Consider the following 25,895-nt stretch of genomic DNA (forward strand, 5'->3'; position numbering starts at 1 on the left):
GCACGGGTTCGACCCGTGCCTGTAACTAGATCGGTATTGTCCAAGCTCGATGCAAGTTGCACTCAATTAGCTACACTGAGTGACCATTTGGAACATGCTAAGTCTTCGAAAGAATATCCTGGCCTTTAACTTTTTTTAATGCAGATAAAAATAATCTGGATTATCCTCAATCCTTCTTCACAGCATTCCAGGCTTTGCTGACTAGTGCAAATATGGTTTTGCCAAAATTCTGAATGACAGATAATATGTGGTAAGAGGTAGGGTTAAATCTTGCATTTCTGTGCATGCGGTGTTTATAATAAAACACCGCATGCACAGAAATGCAAGCACGTACACGTCCGTACACAGACGTGTATGTGCTTTCATTATGCAAGGCTTAACCCAACCTTTGCTGATTTCTTGAAATAAATCACTGGAGAAACGTATGCAGGTTCACTGAAGCACTGATTTGCCTTAGATGAGATATTAGAAGCGATTTTGACAATGGCCTACAGTATGCAAGTTGAAATGTGAGAAAAGTGTGCATCTGTATAAGAAATTTCTAACTGTATTCTTCCCGCTGGTACACTGCCGGACTGTTTTTGATTAGCTGGGCGTTTTTAAAATCATTTCTCAGAAAAACGAAAAAAAAAGTGCTTCTTTGCTATGGTTTCTGCAGTGATATTTTCTTCCTTAACAAAAAAAAAATTACCTGATAGCTTTCTGATCGTTTTTTTTTTCCCTGTCGTTGCCGTATCATGAATGGAAAGAAACAGCATACAGCGGTTTATGTGCATGTCAAAACTTAATCATACCTTTCTCAATTTCTTCTTGTTCTTCTACATACGATGGAGTTCCCAAAGTAATGCCTAATGCGATAGCTCCACCTCCAAAAGAAATATGTCAAGTAAATAAAAACAAGATAGTTTGACGCCTTTACTTTATTTTCATACACTATTTCTCAACATAATCTCCCTCTCTCTCTCTCTCTCTCTCTCTGAACTTAATACATTTTGTTCACAGCGTTAAAGGTTTTCCTAAGCCGTCGCAGTAAAAACTCTTCAAGTTGGTTTCGGAACCATTTTCTCATCCAGTGGCGCACTCAGGATTTAATCTTGGAGGGGGGGGGGTTGAGTAGACGATTTGAGAATACACACTACGCATTGCATACGAGCTATGATTGAGCATCTGCAGTGATTGCCAATACATGATACCCGTGATCTCCTCTTGCTCGGTCAAACGAAGTAGCACCCGAGCACTACTTCGTTCGCCTTGCGTTCACAGCGGCCAGGATTCCCGAGAGCTATAGGGTCATCTTATGTGATCGCTAATTCATAAGTAGCATAGAAATAGAAGACACGACACAACTTAAATTTAAAAAAAATAATAATTTTAATTAGTAAAAGATTTCTGGAAATTTTTCTAGTGTTTTTTCCTTTTTCTTTTTTGGGGGGAACAGGGCCCCTTGGCCCCCTCCCTGGGTGCACCAATGTTCTCACTTTTGCTTTGCACAATCTTCAGTTTTTATCGCTTTAAAAATGAATGTCACTGAAATGTGTCTTCAATTTAGGAAATAACAAAAAAGTCCGATGAGACCAAATTCGGGTTGCGGAGAGAATGTTCCAAAACTTCCAATCCGATCTCGTCGATAGCTATCGAAATGATGGTGACTGTGCGTAGTCATCTGAAAAAAGCAATGGCAGTTTCTCGGCAAAGAACACGATCAGTTCGTTATTTCAACGTTCTCAGACTTCACACAGATATACGAATTTATTGTTCTCCCTAAGGTGATCACACTATCAACCTCACAACTGTCTTTTGCTTCTTTTTCGTCCTGGTGAGATACACCTGAAAAAAAAAAAAATCACATCGCTTCTAATTCACATATAAGTGTTACTACATCTCTTCAAATTCTACGGATATAAACTGTCTTTTTGAAAATTCTCATAAGCAACTGGTCACCAGAAACACTTATGCATTCAGTCTAAGTCTCTTGAATCATCTCCGATCTTCTTATTAAGACACAACAGAAATATGTATAGCAAAACAGACAACGTGATAAAATCATTTCATTGGAAATTCAAAAATCGTTGCCAGTGGTTCTTAATGTGTTGCAGAAGTCAAATTAAAAACTTGTTCATCCTTACAGCAATCCCTTCAGTCAGGATGAACAATTTTTCATCCTTTCCCATTAAACTCGTTAGGGCATTTTAAAAGGGATCTTTTCCCCCCCGCACACACACCTTATTCAGTTTCGCAGTATGGTAATAACGTCACTGAAGCCGCTGGATATTTTCGCACAACCTAGAGCGTCATTTATATTGTACTACTCGTGCAGAATGTATTTATTCTTCAAAAGCTTTGACCTGTTAGTGCAGAATCTAAGGTGTCAATATACACTTCCAAGAGGACAGTATGATGGGAAACATCAAGTGATGCATCAGTAAGCTTAAGAAATGCATGAGATATTAGTAGATCCAAATGTAGTATGAAACCAATTATTTATAGATCACACAACACACTATCTTAATTTAAATAATTATTATGGTACTGCAGTACAAGAAATAAACCCATTAGAAGAGCGCATAGTATTCTGAGATATAAGCTTGTTACAACTCAACCATGTCAGAAAAAATGACAGCTTTATCAAAGGAAAATGATAATATCCAGTCGGATGATTATTTATCTCTCTAACTCAGTCAAGTGCTTTGTGTATAAGAGCCCTTTAAGGTTGAATGTCACTTAAAACAATGCTCGACAAAAGTTCTTATCTTGACTTTTCTAAAAGGTGATTCACTAGTTAACGGTAACTGTTGTTGTAATGAGGTCGTACTGGTCTCTAACAAGTAGATCGTAGTCGCTCATCTGCTGACAGCAGATGTTAGAGGAATATAAAACAGGAAAAGGGGGGTGAAAAGAGTTTTTTTTAACGTCTTAAATGGCGTTCATAACTGGTTGTACGGCCATTGTAACGGAAATGACCTCATTAGATAAATGGTTCTATTATGGTAGTGCACTTCAACTTGTGGGAGAATTCATAAGTAGTCCATGCGGTCGCAGATTTCGGACGGTGAACTGAAGTGGTTTCTGCAAGGGGTAAAAAACTTATAAAAAATAGACATTGTCTATTTATTTATTTACTTTTTGTGAAAAAACAAAGTAAATAAATATGAAAAACCCTAGTGTTTTACTAAATAGTAGCCAGAAGGATAATATCCAAGCTTACTGTATGCAAACAATTGCTTACCAATTTGAAGGCAGGAACTCCACGACTATGAATCTTTTGTACACTCGTATAACAAACTGGTGACAAATTTGCTAACTTGTAGATGGAACAGATATTTTGTGATTTTGAAAATCATAAAAGACAAACATTATTGGTTCATTTAGTATGCAAATTTACTAAATATCTCATTCCTTATAAAAATCACTTTACAAAAAAAACTTTTCAAAAAATTATAATTTACGTTTAACTTTAGTACTTTATATTTTTTTTAATATAATTTTTATCTTGATAATTGTAAAAAGTCTCACTTTTTTCTTTCTGTATTACAACATTTATGGACATCTCAGTGTTTCACAGACACTCGATATACAACGATGATCTCATGTCTGGCATAATGCACATTCTGGATAATGCACAGAGTTCCATTAAATGTTGATAAACGGATATTGGTCTATTCCTTCACCAAAATAGCGGTCAATTCCTGTAATAATGAAGTTAGAACGTGATGGTCTCGCCCTCAACCGACTTTTAGGAATTTCTCAAAACTTGAAAACCGAAGATAACGCTTCTGTGATGGCCAGTTTAACATGCGTAACATCATTTCTTCATATCATACTACTGCCACATGACATGAAGAAATGAACAAGCCACGCTGGCTCAGTCTGTCCTTATACTCAGCAATCCACATTCGTGATGCAATTTTGGATACTCATATCTGAATTCTTTCCAGGTTTACGCGTCCTTCTCAATATGTCCTCTAGATGAATTTCTTCGCAGTTGTTGCATTGCATCTTCTAAACTTAAGCTCGTCATTCGCTATAATTCCAAGATCCCTCGCTTTGATTTGTAGCACATTTCCAACTATATTTTTGACTGCATACTATTTCCTATTCCTATGAACAAAGTGCCAAAACATTACACTTGGAAAAAATAAACCTTCTTCTTCACTATCTACTCACACACCTTATTCAAATCATCTAAAGTGATAGTGCAAATTATCTGCTACTGCTACTACCTACCTCCAATCCAGATTGCAAACAACTAAATACCTCTTCCTCTTTCAAAATCTTGGAGTACATCGTCACCATTTTTATTATACATCAACGACCTTTACCATTTCTCTCTCTCTCTCTCTCTCTCTCTCTCTCTAACCTGAAATCCTATCCACAGCTTTAGTAATGACAGTTCGTACTGTCCATTCCGCTTCTTCATTCGAGAAACCCGGCATTTAGCTTTCGTGCCCCGCTGCCGAGTCGTAACCCACCATTTGGGAAACGCTGTAATACATGATATACACACGCCCACCTATAGCTGGACACCACTGACGTGGAATCGCCATTGCACGATGGCACTATTTTTTCTACTTTCCACCCTTCTGGGAACTGTTCCTGTTGTTAGACGCTTGTTGAACAAAAACGGAAACGGCACCTCAGCTATTTTGCATATCTCCTTAATATAAGTGGTTATATTTCAACTAATCCCACAGCCTTATTAACATCACGGGTACTTAAAATTCTACATACTTCGCAACCTTCTTCTCATTCAACACTACTCTTAACCCATCATACATGATATACATTAACAAAATACTCATTGTACTTTCCACGGCGTCTTCTGAAGATGGAATCTGTTTCTATCTTCAGCAACTAGTCAGTTTTCCATATTTACTCTTTCTTCTACTAACGACATAACTATAGAATTCATGTTGCTGAGGAACACCCTGTTCTTTATATTTACTGCACAACATCAAGTTTTTCAGAAGCTTCTGCACAACTCCATGATTCGTCCATTTCATTCCTACGTTATTTATCCTCCTAACCTTAATAATATAATATAACCTAACATTACTACAGTATAAGTAACTAATTTCGGACTAAGTCCAGGCACTGCTTGTTGCTCACGCCTTTAATGGATCAAGCTACGACGCGTCGCCAATGTTTCCTTATCGTAGTCTTCTGCTTTGTAATTCCAACGCATCTCTCTTTTATGAAGCTTAACCCGTCTAGCCAATTCCTACGTCAAAAACACATGACCACTCTCTCCAAACGCTGGCATCATGGTGACATCTCTATTATCACTGCATGAGACAATTTTGCTAAATTCAACACTCGTGTCACACGTGTTGTTTCAACTACATACCGTGCTGTGTAAGGACGTGAATTCGATCTCCTTATTCACACACGTTATTTCCAACTTCCAATAACAACACCAACTTCCGTTATTATCACCTTCTTGTCGCTCAAAAGACTCATCTGTCTAAACATTTCGGAATCATCTACCCTCTACATTTCCTGCAGCATACTAATTATTTAAATTTAAGGCTCACTTCAACGGTACACCCAAATGGCAAGTCAATATTACTATTTCTTTCTTCAAGTTCCACATGGAGGGATCACAACCTTTCTGAGATCATTGATAATAGCCATCTTTTTTTTTATTCCTTCCGTTTTTTTTTTCGAAAAAGTTTGAACTTTTAAACTATATCTTCATAAACTATAACTCCTTTGTTAGCCATGTCTCAGGGGCATCAATGATTTGCGCACCAACTAACTTTATCAAAGCCACAAACGCTGTACCTTTATTCTAATACTCGTACTGCCTGACTGATTCTTCTCATTCCCGCTCGCACTCAAATGCAGACCATCGACAGCAAACAGCTCTCTTTTGCCTTCAAATTTATGCCATACAACCACATACTCGAGTCATCTCTTTCTGCACATTCAAGCTATCATTCCATTCATAATCGCTGCTCTCTTTCTCAGTTCCCTACTACCATATCTTGGCAAAACACTCAGTGCCCCCTCTCATACTCTCCCGATTCACTCTCTAGTAACACGCAAATCCTGCGCTATCTCATTCACACTTCCTCGGAAATCATTTGTTCTCGCGGCACATTCAACTTCTCTGCACTTTCTCCCTCTCTCTCTCTCTCTCTCCTGAGCGTCTGTCGCTCTTCTTATCGTTGCTTTCCTGAAACATACCTTCGATCCATTTTCGCGTATTTCACCACATACTCCACATACAGCACTAGACACTACTTTCTGCGATCCCACTACAAATACTCGTATTTTTACTTCTCTACTACTACTAGCAGTGGAATGGCAGAAAGTAGTGTAGTCTAGCGCTGTGTGGGGATTCTGTGGTGAAACAACCAATCTATTCTCTAAATATCCTATCTCACTCTGCAACAACTTCAATTCGGTCCTCAACCTTACCAATTCTTTTCCAATATCCGCCTTCGTGTTCATATCTTTCATAATAATTTAATTACTACGCTACCTCTATTTTATGTGGATTCTGTCTTACAGTTCATATAATCTAACGAATACTTGTCACGTAGTTAATTCACTAATACTCAAAGCAGTAGCCATTTTTCATGATTTCCATCAGAATATGTCGCTCTACCTTTAGATACTTTGGAAGAATACTGAAACAACACACACACACACACACACACACACACACAAAGTTCACAACTTCTGCAACATGTATCATAAATAAACATAAAAAAACATAGTTAATTAACGAAAAAATCTTATGTAAAACTGCAGCCTACTAAAGCCAGTTTTGCATTCTAATCAATCAACATCTCTCTCTCTCTCTCCCGTCATTATCAAAACTAAAATACAAACTGGTGGATAGTTTGACATGATTATTTGAATTTTATAACTCTCGTGCAAAGTGTTACTTATTTAGATTGTTGTGAACCAAAATGATAGCATACGTTACCTAGACCAGTATACTGCATTCTCGTAGCGCCAACGTATACCGGTGTTAGAAGCCGAAACATCGTATGCTCTGTGTATTGTCTGGATGGGATCACTACACCTGCTTCATGCCACTGAACCACTAAATTCTTTTCTGTAAGCGAATCTATAACAGAAGGAAACGAAACCGACTTCTATAGATGGGGAAAATGTCAAACCTTTAAGTCCGGTATAAATTCCACACGGAGACTGTTTGTAGGCAATTTTTTTTTTTTGAAATTTTATTGAGTAATCTCAATAAAATTTCAAAACAGTAATCTCATCAGGGGAATATTAAAAAAAAAAGACTAACAATGATGAGTACGAGCGATTCATGTTGCATTATGGTTACCTACTTGATGAGAAGAGTGTCCGGGATATGATGATCTAGGATCATACCTTGTTCCTTGTTGAATTCTTCTGCGTGTACTACAATGTACTCGAAATTAGCAGATCTTTAAACTCAATAAAATTTGCCAACAAGCAGTTCTATGTGCAATTCATACCAGACTTACAAATGGTTTGAAATAAAAGCTAGCAAGGTGTATTATATTTTATGTAAAAGTACAGAATCCAGTTAATAATAAGTTTTTATGGAACTAAAGGAAGTCAACATCACTCAAGAGATGCGTAAAATGAGGAATGCCTTTCCTTTTTCTTCTCTTAACCGTAAGAAACATTTTTAAAGTCATTTCTGCAATTTCCATACAAAATCTTCCCTGTTTAGGTAGAGATCTAACAAGAAACAGTACTGTTTTTATGCAATTTTATTTTATTTTGTAACCTAATCGATATATACAGTCATCATAAGTTTTGTTCATAAAAAAAAAAACTGAAGAATCTTAGCTTATATTTGCAATTAAAACAAAACAAGAATATCTATTCGAAAATTAATTTTTTTATGAATATACGTATACAACATGCATATGTGTGATCCCTTCAAGCGCATGTCAAACACACTATGGAGACACAGCATCTCCACCACTCTAAGGTATAAACGCAATAAAGTAGTTAAACAGACCATACACATTAGGATGCCTTCCTCAACTAGTCTAGCGTAATAATCTCGCTGCCACCTATCCTTTCACGTCATGTAGTGGTAGTTCAGGTAGCAACTAAAGCTAATGATGATATATTACAAAAGCACTTATAAAAGGTTCTTCACATCCTAATCAGGATCCGTAGAGTAGATATATTGCTAATGCATAGCGCTACGCTCACTCTTCTGCTGTATTACAGCACATCCCTACTTTTCAACGTTTTCTCCATATACAGGATGGTTCAAAATTCCAGGTATAAACTTTGAGGGGAGGTAGAGAACATCAAAATCAACCATATTCACATAGGAAAGCATGACCGGAAACGCCACCCCGAAAGTGATAGGTGGCGCTGTTCGTCAGCGCTCCAGGTGAGCAATTGGGGCTTCCTTATTCAAGCTTTCGACGTCGTACGAAGAACATGCATCGTTTTACGAACGATGAGATGGCAGACATGCACCTCGTTTACCATATTATGTATCTAAATTTATTAGGCGTAACTGTTCAGTTACGCCTAATAACGTTTTTTACACTAATTACTGACTCGTGTTATTTCTGTATCTTTGTGTCGCTGTTAGTACCTTCCGGTCATGCCTTCCTATGTGAATATGGTTGATTTTGATGTTCTCTGCCTCCCCTCAAAGTTTGTACGTGGAATTTTGAACAACCACCTTGTGTGTGTGTGTGTGTGTGTATATATATATATATATATATATATATATATATATATAACTTGAATTAAAATTAATAGAATAGAACAGAATAAAATATTGTTTTCTTTCATTCTGAAAGAAGCCTGAAGCATTCTAATCGCTTAAATAATATGTCTTTCGATATACCTTGATAATACATATGAACTGTACGAGTTAGGATTATGAACCCGGAGGTGGCAGCAACTGTCTGACTTATTCTCGTGAACCTTCCTTCTATCCACGCCAGCGAGAAATGTACTCTGGTGGTGAGAAAGGTGAAGATCGCTCACCAACTAATTTGCCAAAAAATATAATTAAATGTCTGTCTGTTCCTTTAGGTGAATAAATAGGCGGTACGTGATTTATTTATTCATTTATGAATCAGTATAATTAAGCTATATTGCAATTTGCAACATGGTCAAGAAAGGAAAAACAATATGTGCGTGTAAGTGTTCTTATCTTTTACACCTTAATATCAAAAATAGCATGTGCTTAACACTGTTACGATTATTAACAGGTTAACGTTTTTGGAGTTATGGGTTGAATCAACAACTACACACCAATGTTTTAAAACTTTTTTTTGCTTTTCGGAAGGCAGTCAAATATGTATATAAAAACAGAATAAAAATAACTGAAAAAACTTTTACTGGATTCAAAAATAACAAAATTATTTTCTCTCGTGTTATCAGCATTTATGGAAATAACCAGAACACATAGAAAGTGTCGTAAGTATTGCGATAAATTTACTTTTCGATCGTTTATTATTAGTGGTAATTTATATAAATATTTTGTTATGTTTTTTTTTCTTTTTCCAACCTGATTTGTCCTGGTGATTATTAAACCAAAAAGAAAAGTATTCTAGAATGAAAACAATTCCAACTGTAGGTTACGCCCATCTGTCTTTAACTTGTCGTTTATCCATCGGATAAACATGGATAAACGACATTTTGGGTACATATGTAGAGGATGCAAACAGAATTTTTTTTTTAATAAAGAGAAATGGAAAATTCAATGCAATATACTTTAAAATTAATTTAAGGAACTACAATATTTAGTATAAGATCAAAAAGAATAATAAGAATACATCTCAATAAATAACAAACAAAACACATTTTACAACCAATAAGAATAAAAATTTCCAAGTGCATATTAATGCACATTTTTCTCTATTAAGAGAAAAAGGGATCAATTTTCCAAATAGAATAAGGACATTCCATCCCGATGGAATTCGTAATAATGCTCATCAATCATCCTGTATCGAATAGAGATAAAATATTATTGAAAAAAGGAACTCGGTATGCATCCAAAATTCTCATACAATATCTGTGCTTGTCGTTTACTCTTTTCAAATTTGTGTTACAAATCCCAAAAGAGTAAAATCGTTATGATGATTTTATGAAATGCCCATCCATGTGAGCCACAAGTATTGTCCATTTTTTCTTATTTTTTCTCTAAGTTCAGAAGTACTGAATTTATTATTCGTATTTGTGACATAAATTAGACGCGAAAACATGTAGGAGTAAGGAGGGGGGAGATTTTCATTGAGCTATAGTTTCGTTCGAATCTATTGTCACTGCGTGGCATCATTGACATTAAGTAATATCAATAAATAAATCTCTCAACGCCTTTGGATCCCTCAAAAGAAGTAGAAGGTGATCTTTTAGCACTAACTCAAACGAGTGAAAAAAAAAAAAAGAAATAGTACCTCGCTAACTCTGAAATTGGCTGAAACCAGGCAAAAAAAAAAAGTCTTCCTCTAGTCCACGGGTCGCCAAACTTCTTAGACCGTCGACCCCTTCAAGAGTTTGTTGACTTTTTATCGACCCCATCTATTTTACTATTAAATATTACTCTATTAAATATTACGTAATACGTAATTTTAATATTACCTAATATGTGTGTTGATGAATTTTAGAACATTAACGCTCACTTGTATGTCGATGCGCAAAAATGAGACTGGGTTCGAATACGTGTAAGTATAAGTAAATAAGCAACCGCGCACGTGTTGCAACGTCGCTCCTGCCGCTCCGGCCGGGCGGGAACCACAACATCCGTTTATTAGTAATTACGTCATTTTGGCCTACTTGATTTGGTCTCCGTAACTATTTTCATGACCTTGCTCCATCTTACAGGTCCTATTCATGTCACTGTTCCCACGATTCACTCTTAATTGCGTTGTCATTCAGGATGGAGGTAATCCAAGTAAACCGAATTAAATATTACCCGTACAATGATGTCTTATATTTTTCTATCGACCCCTAACAAAGTTATACCGACCCCTAGAGGTCGATATCGACCACTTTGGCGACCACTGCTCTAGTCGGAAACTAGAATCAAACCTATAACGCTTTTTCCTCTGCAGGCTTAACATCACAGAAAATTACCTAGATAAGCAGAAGAAACTATTTTATTAGAAATAATGAAGAAAATAAGCAAATTAAATAAAACCGTTTATGATTTCGGAACCAGTAAAAATTTAAATTACAAATTAGGCCAACTCGACGCAGTTTATCGTGGGATTATTCAAGGAGCTACGGCAATGAAAGAGCATTTTTATCAGTAGATAAAATAGTGTCAGGTTAAGGATTCCAAACGTACAATCACATCCATAATTTGAAACTACAAATAATAATAATAATAATAATAATAATAACAACGTTAGAAGTGCTTGTGTATTAAATAGTATATGCTTTGCATACACCAAAAGGAGAAGTTAAACAGTTACCATTCTGCAAAGGTATAAAACATAATGAAAAGTTCAGAGAAAACTCTTCCATGAGTCGTCGTAATATTACATTATTACTGTTGAAACCACTCGATGTCATCGAACAGATCTTCAGAAGACCAGTAAATTTTTGCGAGTGAATGCAAAGTGTAAATTTCGATAAGAAATTCTGCCAAGAGCGGTAACTAAGTTTTCTTACTTAAAGTTTTCCTTTAGCTTGGAAATCATATGCATACGGTTTTCATCCAACCGCTTTACCACTAGCTTTGAATATCTCTTCCTGAATTGCCGGATATTTGCTCATCTTTTAAGGCCTCACTTTGACTAATGAGCAAATAAGCTGGCAGGATGGAAAGCCTGAAACAATTCCAGTTCATTTGCTATTTCGAAAGATATCGCGCGTGGATTTACCTCCTTAGACGCATACAACATCCAAGCTTCAGAGCAACATAAAAATTTAAATAATGATTTAGAAATAAAAACATTTAAAAGATACTAACGGAAAAAATTACGCGCAGCACTGCATTAATCATTTAATGGAAACCAAAAATTACGTACTACTTTCTCCATAACGACCTCATCCCAATGGCAAACATTAATCAAGTAACTTGGTACACAAATAAATGCTACAGTGTAACATTTAGTTACACTGTAGCAGTTTTTATTTTAAGGTTAGGTAAACACTGTGCACTATAGCGCCAACTAGTCATATTCAATAGTATATTTCCGATCCAAATATGAAAAACAAAACAACAAAAGATAACAGTATAATACACTAATTTAATAAGCCGAAAGGCTATTTTACCGGCGAATATGTTAATAGAAAGGAGGTTGTGGTAAATCCCTTTATGTTTTTATAGCCGGGTACGAAACTCGGATCGAAATCCATAGAGTTTCATGCCGAAAAAACTATCGGCGAGTCCAAGTGTAAATGATCACTTGGGTAGTACAACACCAGGGCAACTCCATGCAAAGGTGGCACAAGCTCCGTCACAACTTAAATATTCTCTCATAATGTAAAACCCAGATCCTAAGAGATGTATTGTTTTACATTATTAGAAGAGGTCACTACCCAGACCGGTTTCAATCTTTTTTGAGGTCTCATCAGTGAGTAGGTAGACCTGGAATATCAAGGTTTTAAGTGAACACGAACTTACATACCTCTACTATCGAATTGCCGACGTGGTGTACGCCTTAGGAGCTGGGTTTTACATTATGAGAGAATATTTAAGTTGTGACGGAGCTTGTGCCACCTTTGCATGGAGTTGCCCTGGTGTTGTACTACCCAAGTGATCATTTACACTTGGGCTCGCCGATAGTTTTTCGGCATGAAACTCTATGGATTTCGATCCGAGTTTCGTACCCGGCTATAAAAACATAAAAGGATTTACCATCCCTCTTTCTATTAGTATAATACACTCTTTGGCCATACATTAAATATTTAATGTCACTTCGTTTTCATTTCATCGATTCCCAACAAATGCCAATCTTCAAACGAACGTCTCTCTAAAATGTAAACCAATATAATAAAAAAGGGACTCTTGTACATAAAAATGAAACTATGTATTTATTTTGAAACTAGACTTAAACTAATACTGAAAATATGAAACTGTTTATACTGAAGGACAATTACATAACTCCTAATACCGACAAAAAGCAATGAGACACGTAAGCATAAAATATATATTTAAAGAATTGCAAGAGAACATAGTAATTTGGCGATATGAGCTAGCAGAATAACGCGCCTAATCTGAATCAGGTTTTATTCTTTCCACACACAGCACTGTCGTGTCATAGGTATTGGAACCTCTCGTATGTGTGGGACTCATATATTAAGAAAATTATAATTCTATCTTGTATTCCTTCCTATTACTATCAAGTAATTTGACTTTGTTTATAAATCTAATCTTGATAATAACGGGCTGGTGCAATCATAGTCGACTATGCGTCTGTCTGAGTGTTTACCCGGATACTTTGTCAGTAATGCGCACGAAAAAGCCTACCCCCCCACCTCTGTAGAAACTGGTAATTCATATTCAACTTAAAAGCCCTTGGAAAAGTTCCTAGCATCCTAAAACGGATTCGAACCAAGGTATTTCCAAATGGCACAGTCGATACCCGACTGCGCCAGAGCCGCAGGAAGAACAGTTGCACAACGAACAGAAATGAACTTGCAGTATCGAATGTGAACATTGAGTCCATTCTTAAAGAAAATACATTATTTATATTTTTATTGCGAGCTACATCTGAATTATGCACGCTTTGAAATCTACTAATTCGAACTCCCCTGTAGGAACAAAATTACAATCTCTTCATTTACAAGGAAAAGCAGCTCTCACTCTCTATGTGGAGGAAGGAAGGTATGCCAGAATACAAGAAGAGATAAGTTAATGTCGAACACTTTAACAGCATGACTAGATACCTTTTTCTGATTTGAAATTCAGTGCTCAATTCTGGCAACTCACGGCTAACGAATGTGAAAAACAGCATTAACTTAGTCTCTATAATCTTCAGTGACAAGACAGCTGCCTTGTCTTCCGTTCGGTGTGTACGGTGATAATGAAATGAAGATTACCCCCATCTGGTTTTGAAGGGTAGCTCACAAAAATAGACACGCGCGAACAAAATCTAACAGCAGTATATCTAACGCTCTTCGTGGAACTAGAAATTCCATAGAGGAAAACAACCAGGCACATTCTAAAGCTTCAAATATAGATGGAAAACTGCAGGCGTAAAAAATAAAATAAAATAAAATAAACAAAAACGATTTCCAAAACGGATCAGCAGACAAAACTAGAATCCAGCAATCCAAGCACACAAAGAAAAATTGATCGCCAAATAAACACTTTCCATTTGTCCTCCTTAGGTATCCTTCCTGATATATTTGTATACATTACTTGGTTATAAAATTTGTTTTGTTAATTACAGAGCAATATTAACCAATATTTATCACAGAATATTCTATTGTAATGGAAATAAAAATGGTGCGGATAAAACCAAAACTGAACCACGAAACGCTGCATTCAATTTGTTCTGAATTTCCTGCAAAACTCTGCACAAAAATAGGCGAGTCAATTAAAAATCTCACGTTCTGTAATAAAAGTCGTTATATTCTCTATTTCTAGTTGAGATGAGGCTATCCACATTCGCCGATATTAAACTTCTAGAAGGAATTATCTCTTAGAAACTCTCGGGATTGGCTGAGCCATACTAATGTAGCAATGTTTCTAATACGCTTTCCAAAAATTCGACAACGAAGCGGGTTCACTAGAGAATATATTAAAGTAACTTACATGAACAAATGGCAAGAGGGCAGCCCTGAGTGTCTAGAGGATAATTGCGAACATCCATTGGACATAGCATCGTTATGGTCATCCTAATGAAAAAAAAAGTCATGTATTATCAGTATTTCTATAATATTTTATTTTCAAAAAATAAAGAAATTATGAGAGTTACTCGAAACTGACGATATTGAGCTTTCATTTCATTTACCAAATCCCACAAATAAAATTCAAAAAATTTTAAATTACTGTTGTTCTTTAAATTGCTGTTGTTCTGGTTATAATATTGTGTACTTATCGGAGAATTGTATTTTCAGTAAATTTAGGATGATTTTTAACGTCCACAGAAAAGTCCTGCATGAAGGGAGGTACTATTTAAATCGAGTACCTCCAGTTACACGCTACTCGAATTGCATTATTTAGATTTCGTGCGGTCAAAGAAATGCTACAACTTTTCGTTTTGCCCACACTATTTCGGTTTTTAACATCGTTTAGGAATAATAAAAATGTGTATTGTATTAAAAAGCTATGCAAGTGACTTATACCCATTGTCATGAGTTTTGTATCCATCGGTAGCGTACAGCTATTGAGTATATTATGGTATACTGAGGTAGCAGTCTGCCAGACATATGCGTGCAGTTTTTAGCTGTAAATCATTAATTCTATCCAATGTGGATTTAAATGACTATTATTATAAGCATATAACCAATCCACTAGCAAATGTAAGTACTACTATATTATTTATTAACGTAAATTGCTTGAAAACAATATAAGGAGAACAACTGTTCAAACATTGCTATATGAATCCTTAATTATATTCTGTATAATCTGTATACAATAATCTGTATCTTTAATTATAAATTGTGTAAATAAAGGTATTTGTTTTGTTTTATAGCGCGTTTTAAAAATATACGTAAATATTTAATCAAGTGATTTTGAAACTATCTCCTCATTCGCTATACAAACGTTAGTCTCGATTTATGTCATTTTTATTTACACTGTACGTTTTCAGAACCAATCTACTGCAATTCGAGGGTTAGGGGTACAGCGAATAGTAAAATGCGCCATTCCTATATTTCACATATAATACGGCAAACCATTTCCTATTAATAAATAATTTAATTTATTTATATTTATTTATTTATTTATTATAGATATAGTGGTAATCACCAGATACATAATTGAAAACGAATTAATTGGTATATTTAATTGAACGACTGCAATGAAATCATTGATACATAATGCAAAAATGTACGAAAGTAATTATGCTTTCCAAAATATAAACAAAAAAGTGCCTTAGTGAATTAAAATAATAAAAAAATATGATGAGTATGTTAGCTGATACAGAACAACTAGTTCTATCTTAGGAAAATCAGTATAGTGTTTCTCTGAAGGTGTCTGTGTAACCCTGTGAAATTGCTTACATAGCACTACATCACCAGAAGAAAAAAACCGTTCTAAGTTGGGTTTTTAATGGCATTATGCTGCATATATCTCAGTAGACAGACGTTTTTCTAGGACTTTTCTTTTTTCAGCAAGTTCCCGAGTTAGTCATCTTTGGCACAGGCAAATAGTTTTTTCCTACCAGAAACTGATTTTTATTTCAGCTACTCAAAAAATCGACTACAGATTCCAGACACATATAATTATAAATATGTATTCCAGACACATATAATTGTCTGGAATATATATTTCGTGATCACTAATGTAATATAGATCAGAAACCATGAGCTGGCAGCAGTCGTCTGCCATAGTCTCCTCTCCAGATGCCTATGAAAATCACTGATAGCCTTGGACCAGCCATCCGTTACAACTGAGGTTGGAGATTCGGCTTAGCCCTAGTCTTCAAAAGTAGTAGGACTAAATGGCTTCCCCACTCCCTTTTGGGAGTGGGGAAGCCATTTAAGGAATAAAAATGTTAGCAGATTTGTTTTCATTTTCTGTTGTGTTGTTCAATAGGTGGTATTGTTTTTTTATAAATATTATAGTTTACTGTATTTTGAACTTCAGTTAGGAGAAAAAACAGTTAATTGATAATTTAATTAGTACGGGACGTGTTATGGATGTTGCTGTTATAATTGAAAATTTGGAATGATATATGATTACAGTTATGGACATTTAAGAAAATTGTGATATGATAAAGCATTTGGTGAGATAATACTCGTACATTTGATGACATTACACTATTAGCATTGTTGAAATTTTAATAGTTTTTTTTTGTTATATATGTGTGTCAAAATAATAAAAGGATGGGAAGGTATGTTAGGAAGCGCAAGCCATTCTATTCAAGAATGAGAATCTAGGAAGACAATTGCATGTTTCAGTTTTGCTACAATGGTATTCACCAGCATACGCTTCAATGGTTGATATTTATTGGTTTTTCTCCGAATGCTCCAGTTTCCCATCAAAACCATGATTATGAGTTAGCACATTTTAAAACAAGTTAATGCTGTAGCCACTCTTTTATTAACTTATCTCTCCTAGCGAAAGATGAATATAACAATAATAATAATATAAAAGACCAGCTATATTCCTCATCTGTATATCTATATCCGAACGGGAAGGGGTTATTTACCCACGAGGAGCCCCAGTTATTGCATGACGGTACCTCAATTTACTGCATGTGAAGACAATTTTTTTTTTTCGCTGTACAACTTGACGAGCTGACAAATGCAGTACGGAACGATCGTTTTTCGCTTTGGAATAAGTTATTTACAATCAGACGTAAACATAATTTCTCTTGTTAAAAATAATATTATTTTTAATATCATTGCCGCCTTCGGGAGCCAACTCCGGTTGGTAAGTGGGTATACTCAGGGCAGGCGAAAGCGGACATGCGATGCATGCGGGCGCCGCTACGATGAGGGCGCCGCCGCCAGGGAACGGTTCATAAGTTAATTTTTAAGAAACAAAATTTTTATCATAAAAACAAAAAAATTCTTAGAATGATCAATATTAAACTAAATGATGCCGTATACACTGAATAAAAATTTTTAAAAAAAAATGTATATTGCCGCCTCTTTGATCAGCTGGCTGTTTACAATTTTGCAAGCTAGAGCAGGCTAAATGCTTGCCTGCAGAATGTCGTGTCTACTGCAGTCTATCTAAAGTGAAACGGTGAACAGTTTTTATGCGCAGAAACGAATTTTCGTACAAAACATTTCTAGTTAACCAGTCATATGGTACGCATATCAGTAGGCTACTGACAGTAGCGCAGTGCGGACTATTATTTCGTCTCTGTGTCGTGTTGTGTAATAATTTCTTGTGGGTATAAAATAGAAATGGAATCAAAAATTTTAAAAAAAGTTATCCGGTGCACAAAATCATAAGCGTCATGCTGCGAAACAAGCAGATATTAAGAAACAAACTGGGGCTCTTAATAAATTTGTTAAAATATTAAAATATTCTGATGCGGATTGTAACCAACTCGATACATCAGAAATCAGAGTTGAAGAACCGTGCACATCATCCAGTTTGCATGAAGGTACTATTGCAACTATTGAACAAGATAATTGAACATGATTTAAGTGAAAAATAGTTAGGATTTAGTCAACTACAACAATATTTAGTTGTAGTTGACCACGAAACTAACACATTGTTAGTCTCTGTGAATTTAGAAGATCCAGGTGAACGGGGAAATATTGATGAAAAATTACAAGTTGTTTTAATTGAAATGGGGCCTGTTCAAAATAAAAATATAATATATCCCAGAGATACATAGGGTCGTAAATTTGGCGACACGTATTATAATAGAAAAATGGAAAACGGGAGCTCGTGCCAAGAACATGGCTCATTTATTCCGAAACTTTAAATTCTGTTTTTTTGCTTTTGTTGCAAACTTGTCGCACCTACTGAATCAACTGAATCACTCACTGAGTCTTGTAGAAGGTTATAACGATTGGAGAAATGTAAGTACAACCTCACATAGACATGAGACTAGTTTAACTCACATGAAAAATTTCTTAAAATGGAACTTGATAAAATTAAAAAAAAAAAAACTACTATTGATTTCCAGACTCAAAGCATGTATGAAATGGAAAAGAAACATTGGACGAATGTTTTAGAACGCTTGATTGAAATTATAAAATTCCTTGGTAGCCAAAATTTAGCTTTTCGTGGATCATCTGATAAATTATATGAAAGAAATAACGGCAATTTCTTAAAATTAGTCGAACTGTTTGGGGAGTTTGATCGCGTTATGGAAAATCATGTTGAAAGAGCCCTACAGCGAAACAATAGAGTACACTATTTGAGTAAAGACAGTCAAAATGAAATATTGGAAACTTTAAGTAACGCAATCAGGGATACAATTTTATTATAAATTCGAAAATCTAAATATTATTCCATAATTTTAGACTGCACACCTGATGCAAGTAAAACAGAACAAATTACCATTATTATTCGCTTTGTTTCCTGTGACAATGGAATTGTCAAGATCAGGGAAAACGTTTTAAGTTTTGCAGATATATCAGATTCCACAGGACGTGGTTTATGTGCAACAATAGTGGAACAACTGGAAAAATGGAACATTCCCATTGAAGACATGCGAGGTCAAGGGTATGAAAATGGGGCAAATATGGGTTCCAAAATTTGCTTTTGAACAAAAATCCTCTAGCTTTTTATGTGCCATGTGCTGCTCATACTCTAAATTTAATCATTAACGATGCAGCCAAAGTGAATTCAGATGCAATTAGTTTCTTTGCAATTATTCAAGAAATATACAATTCTTTTCATTCTCTTACAAACGTTGAGCAATCCTTTTAAAGTTCGTAAAAAAAATTAACATTGAAACAGCCATCAGAAACGTGATGTGATAGTAAAATTAATGCAATCCGCCCTCTACGATATCAGTTAGGAGAAATTTATGATGCACTCTTTGAAATTTTAAATAATGAAAATTTTAATAAAGAAACTCAGCATGAAGCACAAACATTATGTGCTAAAATAAATGACTACAAATTTATTTGCTCTCTTATAACATGGTATGATTTACTTAACAGAATAAACCCTGTGAGTAAAATGCTTCAAGACAAAAATATGAACATTACACTTGCTTTAGAATCTATCGAAAACTTAAAAATATTCTTACAAGAGTATCGATGAGAGACAAATTTTAAAGAAGTTCTAAAAACGGCAAAATAACTGAGTGAAGAGGTGGATGGAGAACAAGAATTTAAAACTGGTACGGAAGTTCGACGACGAAAGAAGACACGACAATTTGACTACGAGCTTCATGACGAAACGCCACAATCGCCAGAAGATAAATTTAGAGTGAATGTGTTTTATACACTTCTAGACGTTGCAATGTATTCGTTAATAGAACGTTTTGAACAACTAAAAGATATAATTTCAATTTCTTGTATAGATTACTACAAATTAATAACGAAGATTTACGAAAAATTTGTGACGATTTAGAGATTCCTTGAAGGACTGTGACAATAAAAACTTAAATGCAATAGAACTATATGACGAGTTATGTGCTTTCCGGGATATTTTTCGGATGGATAATTTAAATATTCAAAAGCCCTTTCGATATTCTTAATTTTATTGTGTCCAATAATTTATCTTTCCCTAACTTTTCAATTGCTTTAAGAATACTATTAACCTTACCTATTAGTGTAGCGAGCGGTGAACGTTCCTTTTCCAAGTTGAAATTGATTGAAACCTACTTAAGAACAAGTATGCCACAAAAAAGGCTTGTTAGTTTGGCGTTAATAGCTACTGAAAATGATATATGTGCGGAATTAGACGTTAAAAAAAAAAAAATCAGCTAACGCCTTTTTATTCCCGTATATACGGGAGTAGGCGAGGCCATTTAGCCCTATCTAACTTTTGGAGACTGAGTGGGCAGTTCAATCTCCACTGGTACCCAATCAGAGACAGATGGCCCAAGGCTATCACTAATTAAGCGGTACGCAGTGAAGAGAGACGGCTCAAATGTGCCGCCATCTCGTGGTCTCTAACCCTAACACAATATATTTAATGTCTGAAATAATGTGGGTTCTACGGTCGATTTTCTTGAGTTTACAGGACGAAAAACCCGAGTTTCCGGGAGGAAAAACCTGCTTGCCCGTGCCAGAGATCGACTAACTCGGGAACCGGTCGAAATAAGGCTTAGAAAAATTTCCTCTAGTCGCCGACTAGACTCGAAACCAAGACTTCCTTCGTGCGGCCTAGCGCGGTGGTGTGCAAACGCCACATCCACTGAGCTACACAGGCTCCGGAATTTCAATAGACGTTGAAGGAATTAGACGTTAAAGACCATTATTTCTAAGTTTGTGAATATGAAATTAAAAACCTTAAAATTTTAATTTAAAAAATTTCAAGTATATTTATGTAATTTAATTTATTTTCTGTTATTCTGTAAAGATATTATTTTTTGAATACTTATATTAAATGTTCTAATTATTTCTGAATTCTTTTATTATTTTCTCATCTATCTTGAGTTTCTTTTAATTTCCTAAAAGATAGTTCCACTTATAAAAATTATTACAAGTTACTAAGAATTTAGTAACTTGTAAAATGCAAGAATTTTTTAAACTTTAGTTCAAATAAATTTTAACTTTAATTAAAATTCATTTTAATTTTGTTAGCGATTCGGGTCGGTGAGAAGGCTATAATCCCTGTATCATTATATTCAACGATTAAAGTGAAGTGGCTTTATCAAATTTTGCTTTAACTTTTGAGAATTTTTTGAATATACGGGTTTTTAACGATTATCCAGCCTAGCCAACACCCCCGGTTCGTTACATTTAGCGAACCAATGTGGCTGTTCTGTCAAAATTTATTTAAGAAATTTCAAATAATTTAAATTTTTATTATCGTAAAAGAACCACACACTCCCGGATCGTTACAGGGGCGCTTAGATAGAAATTGCATGCAGGCGTCAAAGACCCTAGCGCCGGCTCTGGGTGTACTCCCCATTAAGAGCTTGTACACATGTACACCAAGAAGCAAATAGTTAAAAAATAACAGAGAAAAACGAACTATGTACTGGAAGCGCTTTGCAACGGTTGAGTAATGCATTTAACTCGAATTCCCCCAGTTCCACTTATTCATTATAAATATTTGTATTCCCTTTGTTCAGTAAAGAATGCGGACCGACATTTTTATGCGTGAACTTTTAATAGGAGATTCCACAGAGAATATTCACCAAAAACAATTTTTTTTCCTTTTCGGATTAAATGTACAAGGTGTTAGGACTAGATTTTTTGCTTGGAGGATGGTGAATGTGTGGAATGCGTTGCTAGAGGTAGTTGTGAGTGCTTTGTTTGTGAATGAATTAAAGGAGAAGTATGATAGGTATTGTGTGTATAATAGTTAGTGTGTCAATGTTGGATCTCCCGCGATGAGTCTTCTAACTCCATGGAGACACCGTTATAATAATAATAATAAATATTCTCGAAAACTACGAAAGATAGAGAGAATAGTATAAAACAGTTATATCAATTCCACAGACTAGAGATCGCAAAACCTATAACGCACGGTACTGTTGAGAGGGGAAAGGTAGTGATTGAGTAGACAAAAAAGGAAACTAATACGTTTCTTGACAGCTGGAGGGGGGGGGGAGATCATAGTCCCTGGGAAAACTATGAGAGTATTGCTATTTAAAAGAACTGTGTAAGATGGAATAAAAAGAAACGAAGGAAAGTTGGTTCAGTATGTCTAGGCTGGACTGTGTATGAACGTTGACCAGGAGATGTTTGCGTGCTTTTACAACGAACAAGTACCAACAAAAGATCACATGGACTGTGTATGAACGTTGACCAGGAGATGTTTGCGTGCTTTTACAACGAACAAGTACCAACAAAAAATCACATGGCTAACAAAGGTCAGCACATAATTATGTAAACATTAAAATTGATTTCGCATAAAAGCCTGTTTAATCAATCGATAGCAAAATCTAATCCATGACACCAATGCTTATTTCGGCAGTAAACTTAGAAGTTAATGAAAGTAAAATGCCATGTTTTGTTGCAAACCAATACCACATCAGTGCCGTGTATCGGAAAGTGGTTAAGACACGTGAAAGAAGGAAAAAGTGATAGTTTTAATGGTCTTTGAATGGATGTTAAGTGGCAAATGCCCACTTTTAAGCAAGCTAAGGGGGAAAAAGCAAGGGGGGGGGGAATGTACGCCAGTTCGGCAGACTTATTGCCCATACAATCTGATGTCTGCCAATGTTAAAATAATTACATGGTTTACATGTATTTCGTTTGCCAGTGAGATTTATTTTATTCACAAAAAAATACTTGTAAAACATAACTTTAAAACAATGGAGCAAATTATTGGCGTTAAATGTGTTTATAGGTATCTAAAGTTGCTGTATTTTTGTATTTTATTTCGATCTTTAATATACTTTTTGTAGAATAACATGTCGAATACAATTACAAAATAAAAGCATAAATGAATGCACTGGCATTTTTAAGTCGTAATAGAAGTGAAAATTATTGTCATTGAGTGAAGATTATGGCCAAAGTGCAGGCATTTACTACCCATCATGTTCACACATCACTTTTAAAAATACGAAAAAAATATGCTATAAATGGAGTAGTTTCTTCGCAAATGTTAACATTTTCGAAGAAACTTGGCTTGGTTTTTTTATCATTCGAATATTTTTAAAAGATATGTCTTCAACAAAAAGTAATTTTTCAGTACTACTGTCGGTTATTTTGTGTTCGTAGCTTCTTAAAAATTAATAACTGAATATATTTCATTTTTAAGACCGTTTTTATTTTATTTTATTTTTGGTTTTTAAGAAAAACATTATTTTATTAACAGCTTAAAATATTTAAATTATGTTGTATTTCAAATGTACAATATCAGCAATTAAGTCGTTCGTAGGAAATATAGTTAAGGTCACTTTATGGAAGACGGCGGGAAAAATGAATATTTTAAGTTGGGGTATGAATTTCATTGCCCTGTATGAGACTACGTGATAGTTTTTCAGTGGCTAGAACAATATAATGTTTGATCTCCGGAATTCTAAACTTTTTAGCGGGATTATCATAATAATAATAAAGTACTAAAGCATTCGAAACTATATTGTTTTCAAAGTCAAAAGGGTTAGAAGAATGTGGTCAGTCCTAAAAACATTCTCGATGTTACTAACGAAAAAAAATCCTCTGAAACAGAAAAATCTTTTACTTGTATTCCTGGCCCTGTTCAGAAATGTGAGAGCAATACAGATATAAAGCATGCAGATTTAATATAATGCTTACACTGATAAGCATAATGTTAAGTTTTCTATTATTACATAAATTCTTGAGATGGTGCATATCAGGTGAGTGCAAAAACAAGAACAAAAACAGAACACCTTTTACTGATAATCATGAAACCGTCTCCACGAAGCGTAATGAGCTCGTTTGGCATTGGCTCATTATGGAAGTAGACACGTCTAGCATTGACGAAATATAAATCTGGCTTCCATATCAATTGACGTTTTGCTTTCAGATCTATCTGGTCTTGGCAACTATCTTTGTTTCCATCACGACAAGCCTCATTCATCAAACGAGAGTCTGTCCATGAAATTGATAGCCTGCTGTCAATTACATATTCCTGAAAAATATCAAAGATTACTCAGATTAGTAATACCTCTTCTAGGTTTCGGAAAAACCTAATGAATCAACTTGAAATTATTTGAGGTTGGAGTTTCCTGTCTTTAATGACGTAGTGCAGATTTTATAAAATCTTTCACAGGCAGCATCAAACAACAAACTATTTTTGAGAACCAAGACGCATGCACTTTACAAATTACTTTCCTATATATGTTGTGCGCTTAGACATAAATTTAGTAAATTCAACTTCCTGCATAATATAAACATTTATATAGCATAAAATTTATTCTCATTATGAAGTTAAGATGGCAATAATTTTGGAAATAAAAAAGACTAAGAGAAATGGTGATTCACTATTTGGCGTTTTAGGAAGCCGTAAATTAATAATTTTAACGGTGAAAACGAAATCAGATAAGTAAATTTGAGCATGTATTTGTAATTCTGATGACTTTAGAACACAGCTGGAACTGGGAGATGAAAAACACTCAAGTTTCCTGAACGGAAAAAAACAGTCACTTCCGTATGAAACGGACTAACTCACTTCAGTGGAAACCATCATAAACATGCTCCATGTTCTAGATGGATTCATGTTTCCAAATGAAGAGCAGATGCTGAGTTAGGTTCAGATCGGTACTCTATGCAGGCAAGTTGTCTAAATCATTTTTTTTCTCAAACCATGTCACAATATGACACGATGCATTGTACTGTATTTCAGGTAAGCAGTAGTATACTAAATTGAACTCTCACACACCCGTTTGACTCCTTGTCGCTTCCACAAAAAAGTTATGACATTTCCATACTACCCTCCCGAGCATCCTTTGGTCTTTTTAGTGTTGGTCTTTTCTTGGCTAAGCTGTCGTCGGTAGATTCTTATCGACTGATAATGATAAGAACAGACAACTTCTCAAGTCCCACCTATTGCGTCAACGTGAGGAGGGGGCAGATGGATATGGGTTAAGCATATTGAGAGTATATTTTCCTAGAAGGGACCACCGAAAGCATAAAAGTCATACTATTATATCCAGCTACTACAGACAAATAAAGTCCCAACCGCCTGGTCAGCGTGAGAATGAACTAGAAAACTCTCCCAAATCTGCAATCATATGTATCATACAAAGCATAAAGGCCGAATAATTCATAGCCATAATGACATTGTAATTACCCAAAGAGACAACCCTATCTCGTCAAAATGATTTGGACTTTAACCTTTCTAGGAGGTCCGCATCGGATAAGAAAGATGAGAACACACACACACGCGCGCAAAGAACAAACAACATGGAAGTAGAATAGTCGGCACTTAAAACTGTAGAGCCTCCGTAACTTAGTCGGTTTCAACCGTGGATTGTATATCACTTCAGGATGAAACTAACTTGAAAGAGCTATTGAGAGAAATTGAAAAAAAAAAGTTAAATGGGGTGTGTCTACACTAAAGCACTATCGACCAGAACAGCAGAAATAGACACCACTTAATCTAAAAGTGGTGATATATAAAAGTGGGGGATATAAAATTTATATCCCCACTTAAGATCACTGAACTAAGGAAGTCGAGAAAGTTTATGGCAAACTAGAAGAATCTTTTAGCTGCAATAAAGAATTTTATATAATCATCATGGGAGACGTAAATGTAAAAATAAGTGAAAATAATAACCTAA

At 35.2% G+C, this 25,895-nt stretch overlaps 1 protein-coding gene across 3 annotated transcripts in view; it reads right to left on the reverse strand.

Annotated features, from left to right (window-relative positions):
• The window catches only part of LOC150098939 (glycine receptor subunit alpha-2-like), a 146,807-nt gene that overhangs the window by 9,976 nt on the left and 110,936 nt on the right, over positions 1-25,895 (reverse strand). For 2 of the 3 annotated variants that reach the window (XM_090405532.1, XM_090405533.1), the window contains exon 4: positions 14,699-14,781. In XM_090405532.1, coding sequence (XP_090261658.1) covers positions 14,699-14,781 — 83 coding nt within the window. Of the gene's footprint in view, positions 1-6,934; positions 7,079-14,698; positions 14,782-25,895 lie in introns of all 3 variants that reach the window. The other variant, XM_090405531.1, reaches the window with a different exon arrangement.

Source organism: Typopeltis vanoorti, chromosome 15, assembly GCF_054136105.1.
Source record: "Typopeltis vanoorti isolate ZY-2024b chromosome 15, IOZ_Tvanoo_1.0, whole genome shotgun sequence".
NCBI classification, from domain to species: Eukaryota; Metazoa; Arthropoda; class Arachnida; order Uropygi; family Thelyphonidae; genus Typopeltis; species Typopeltis vanoorti.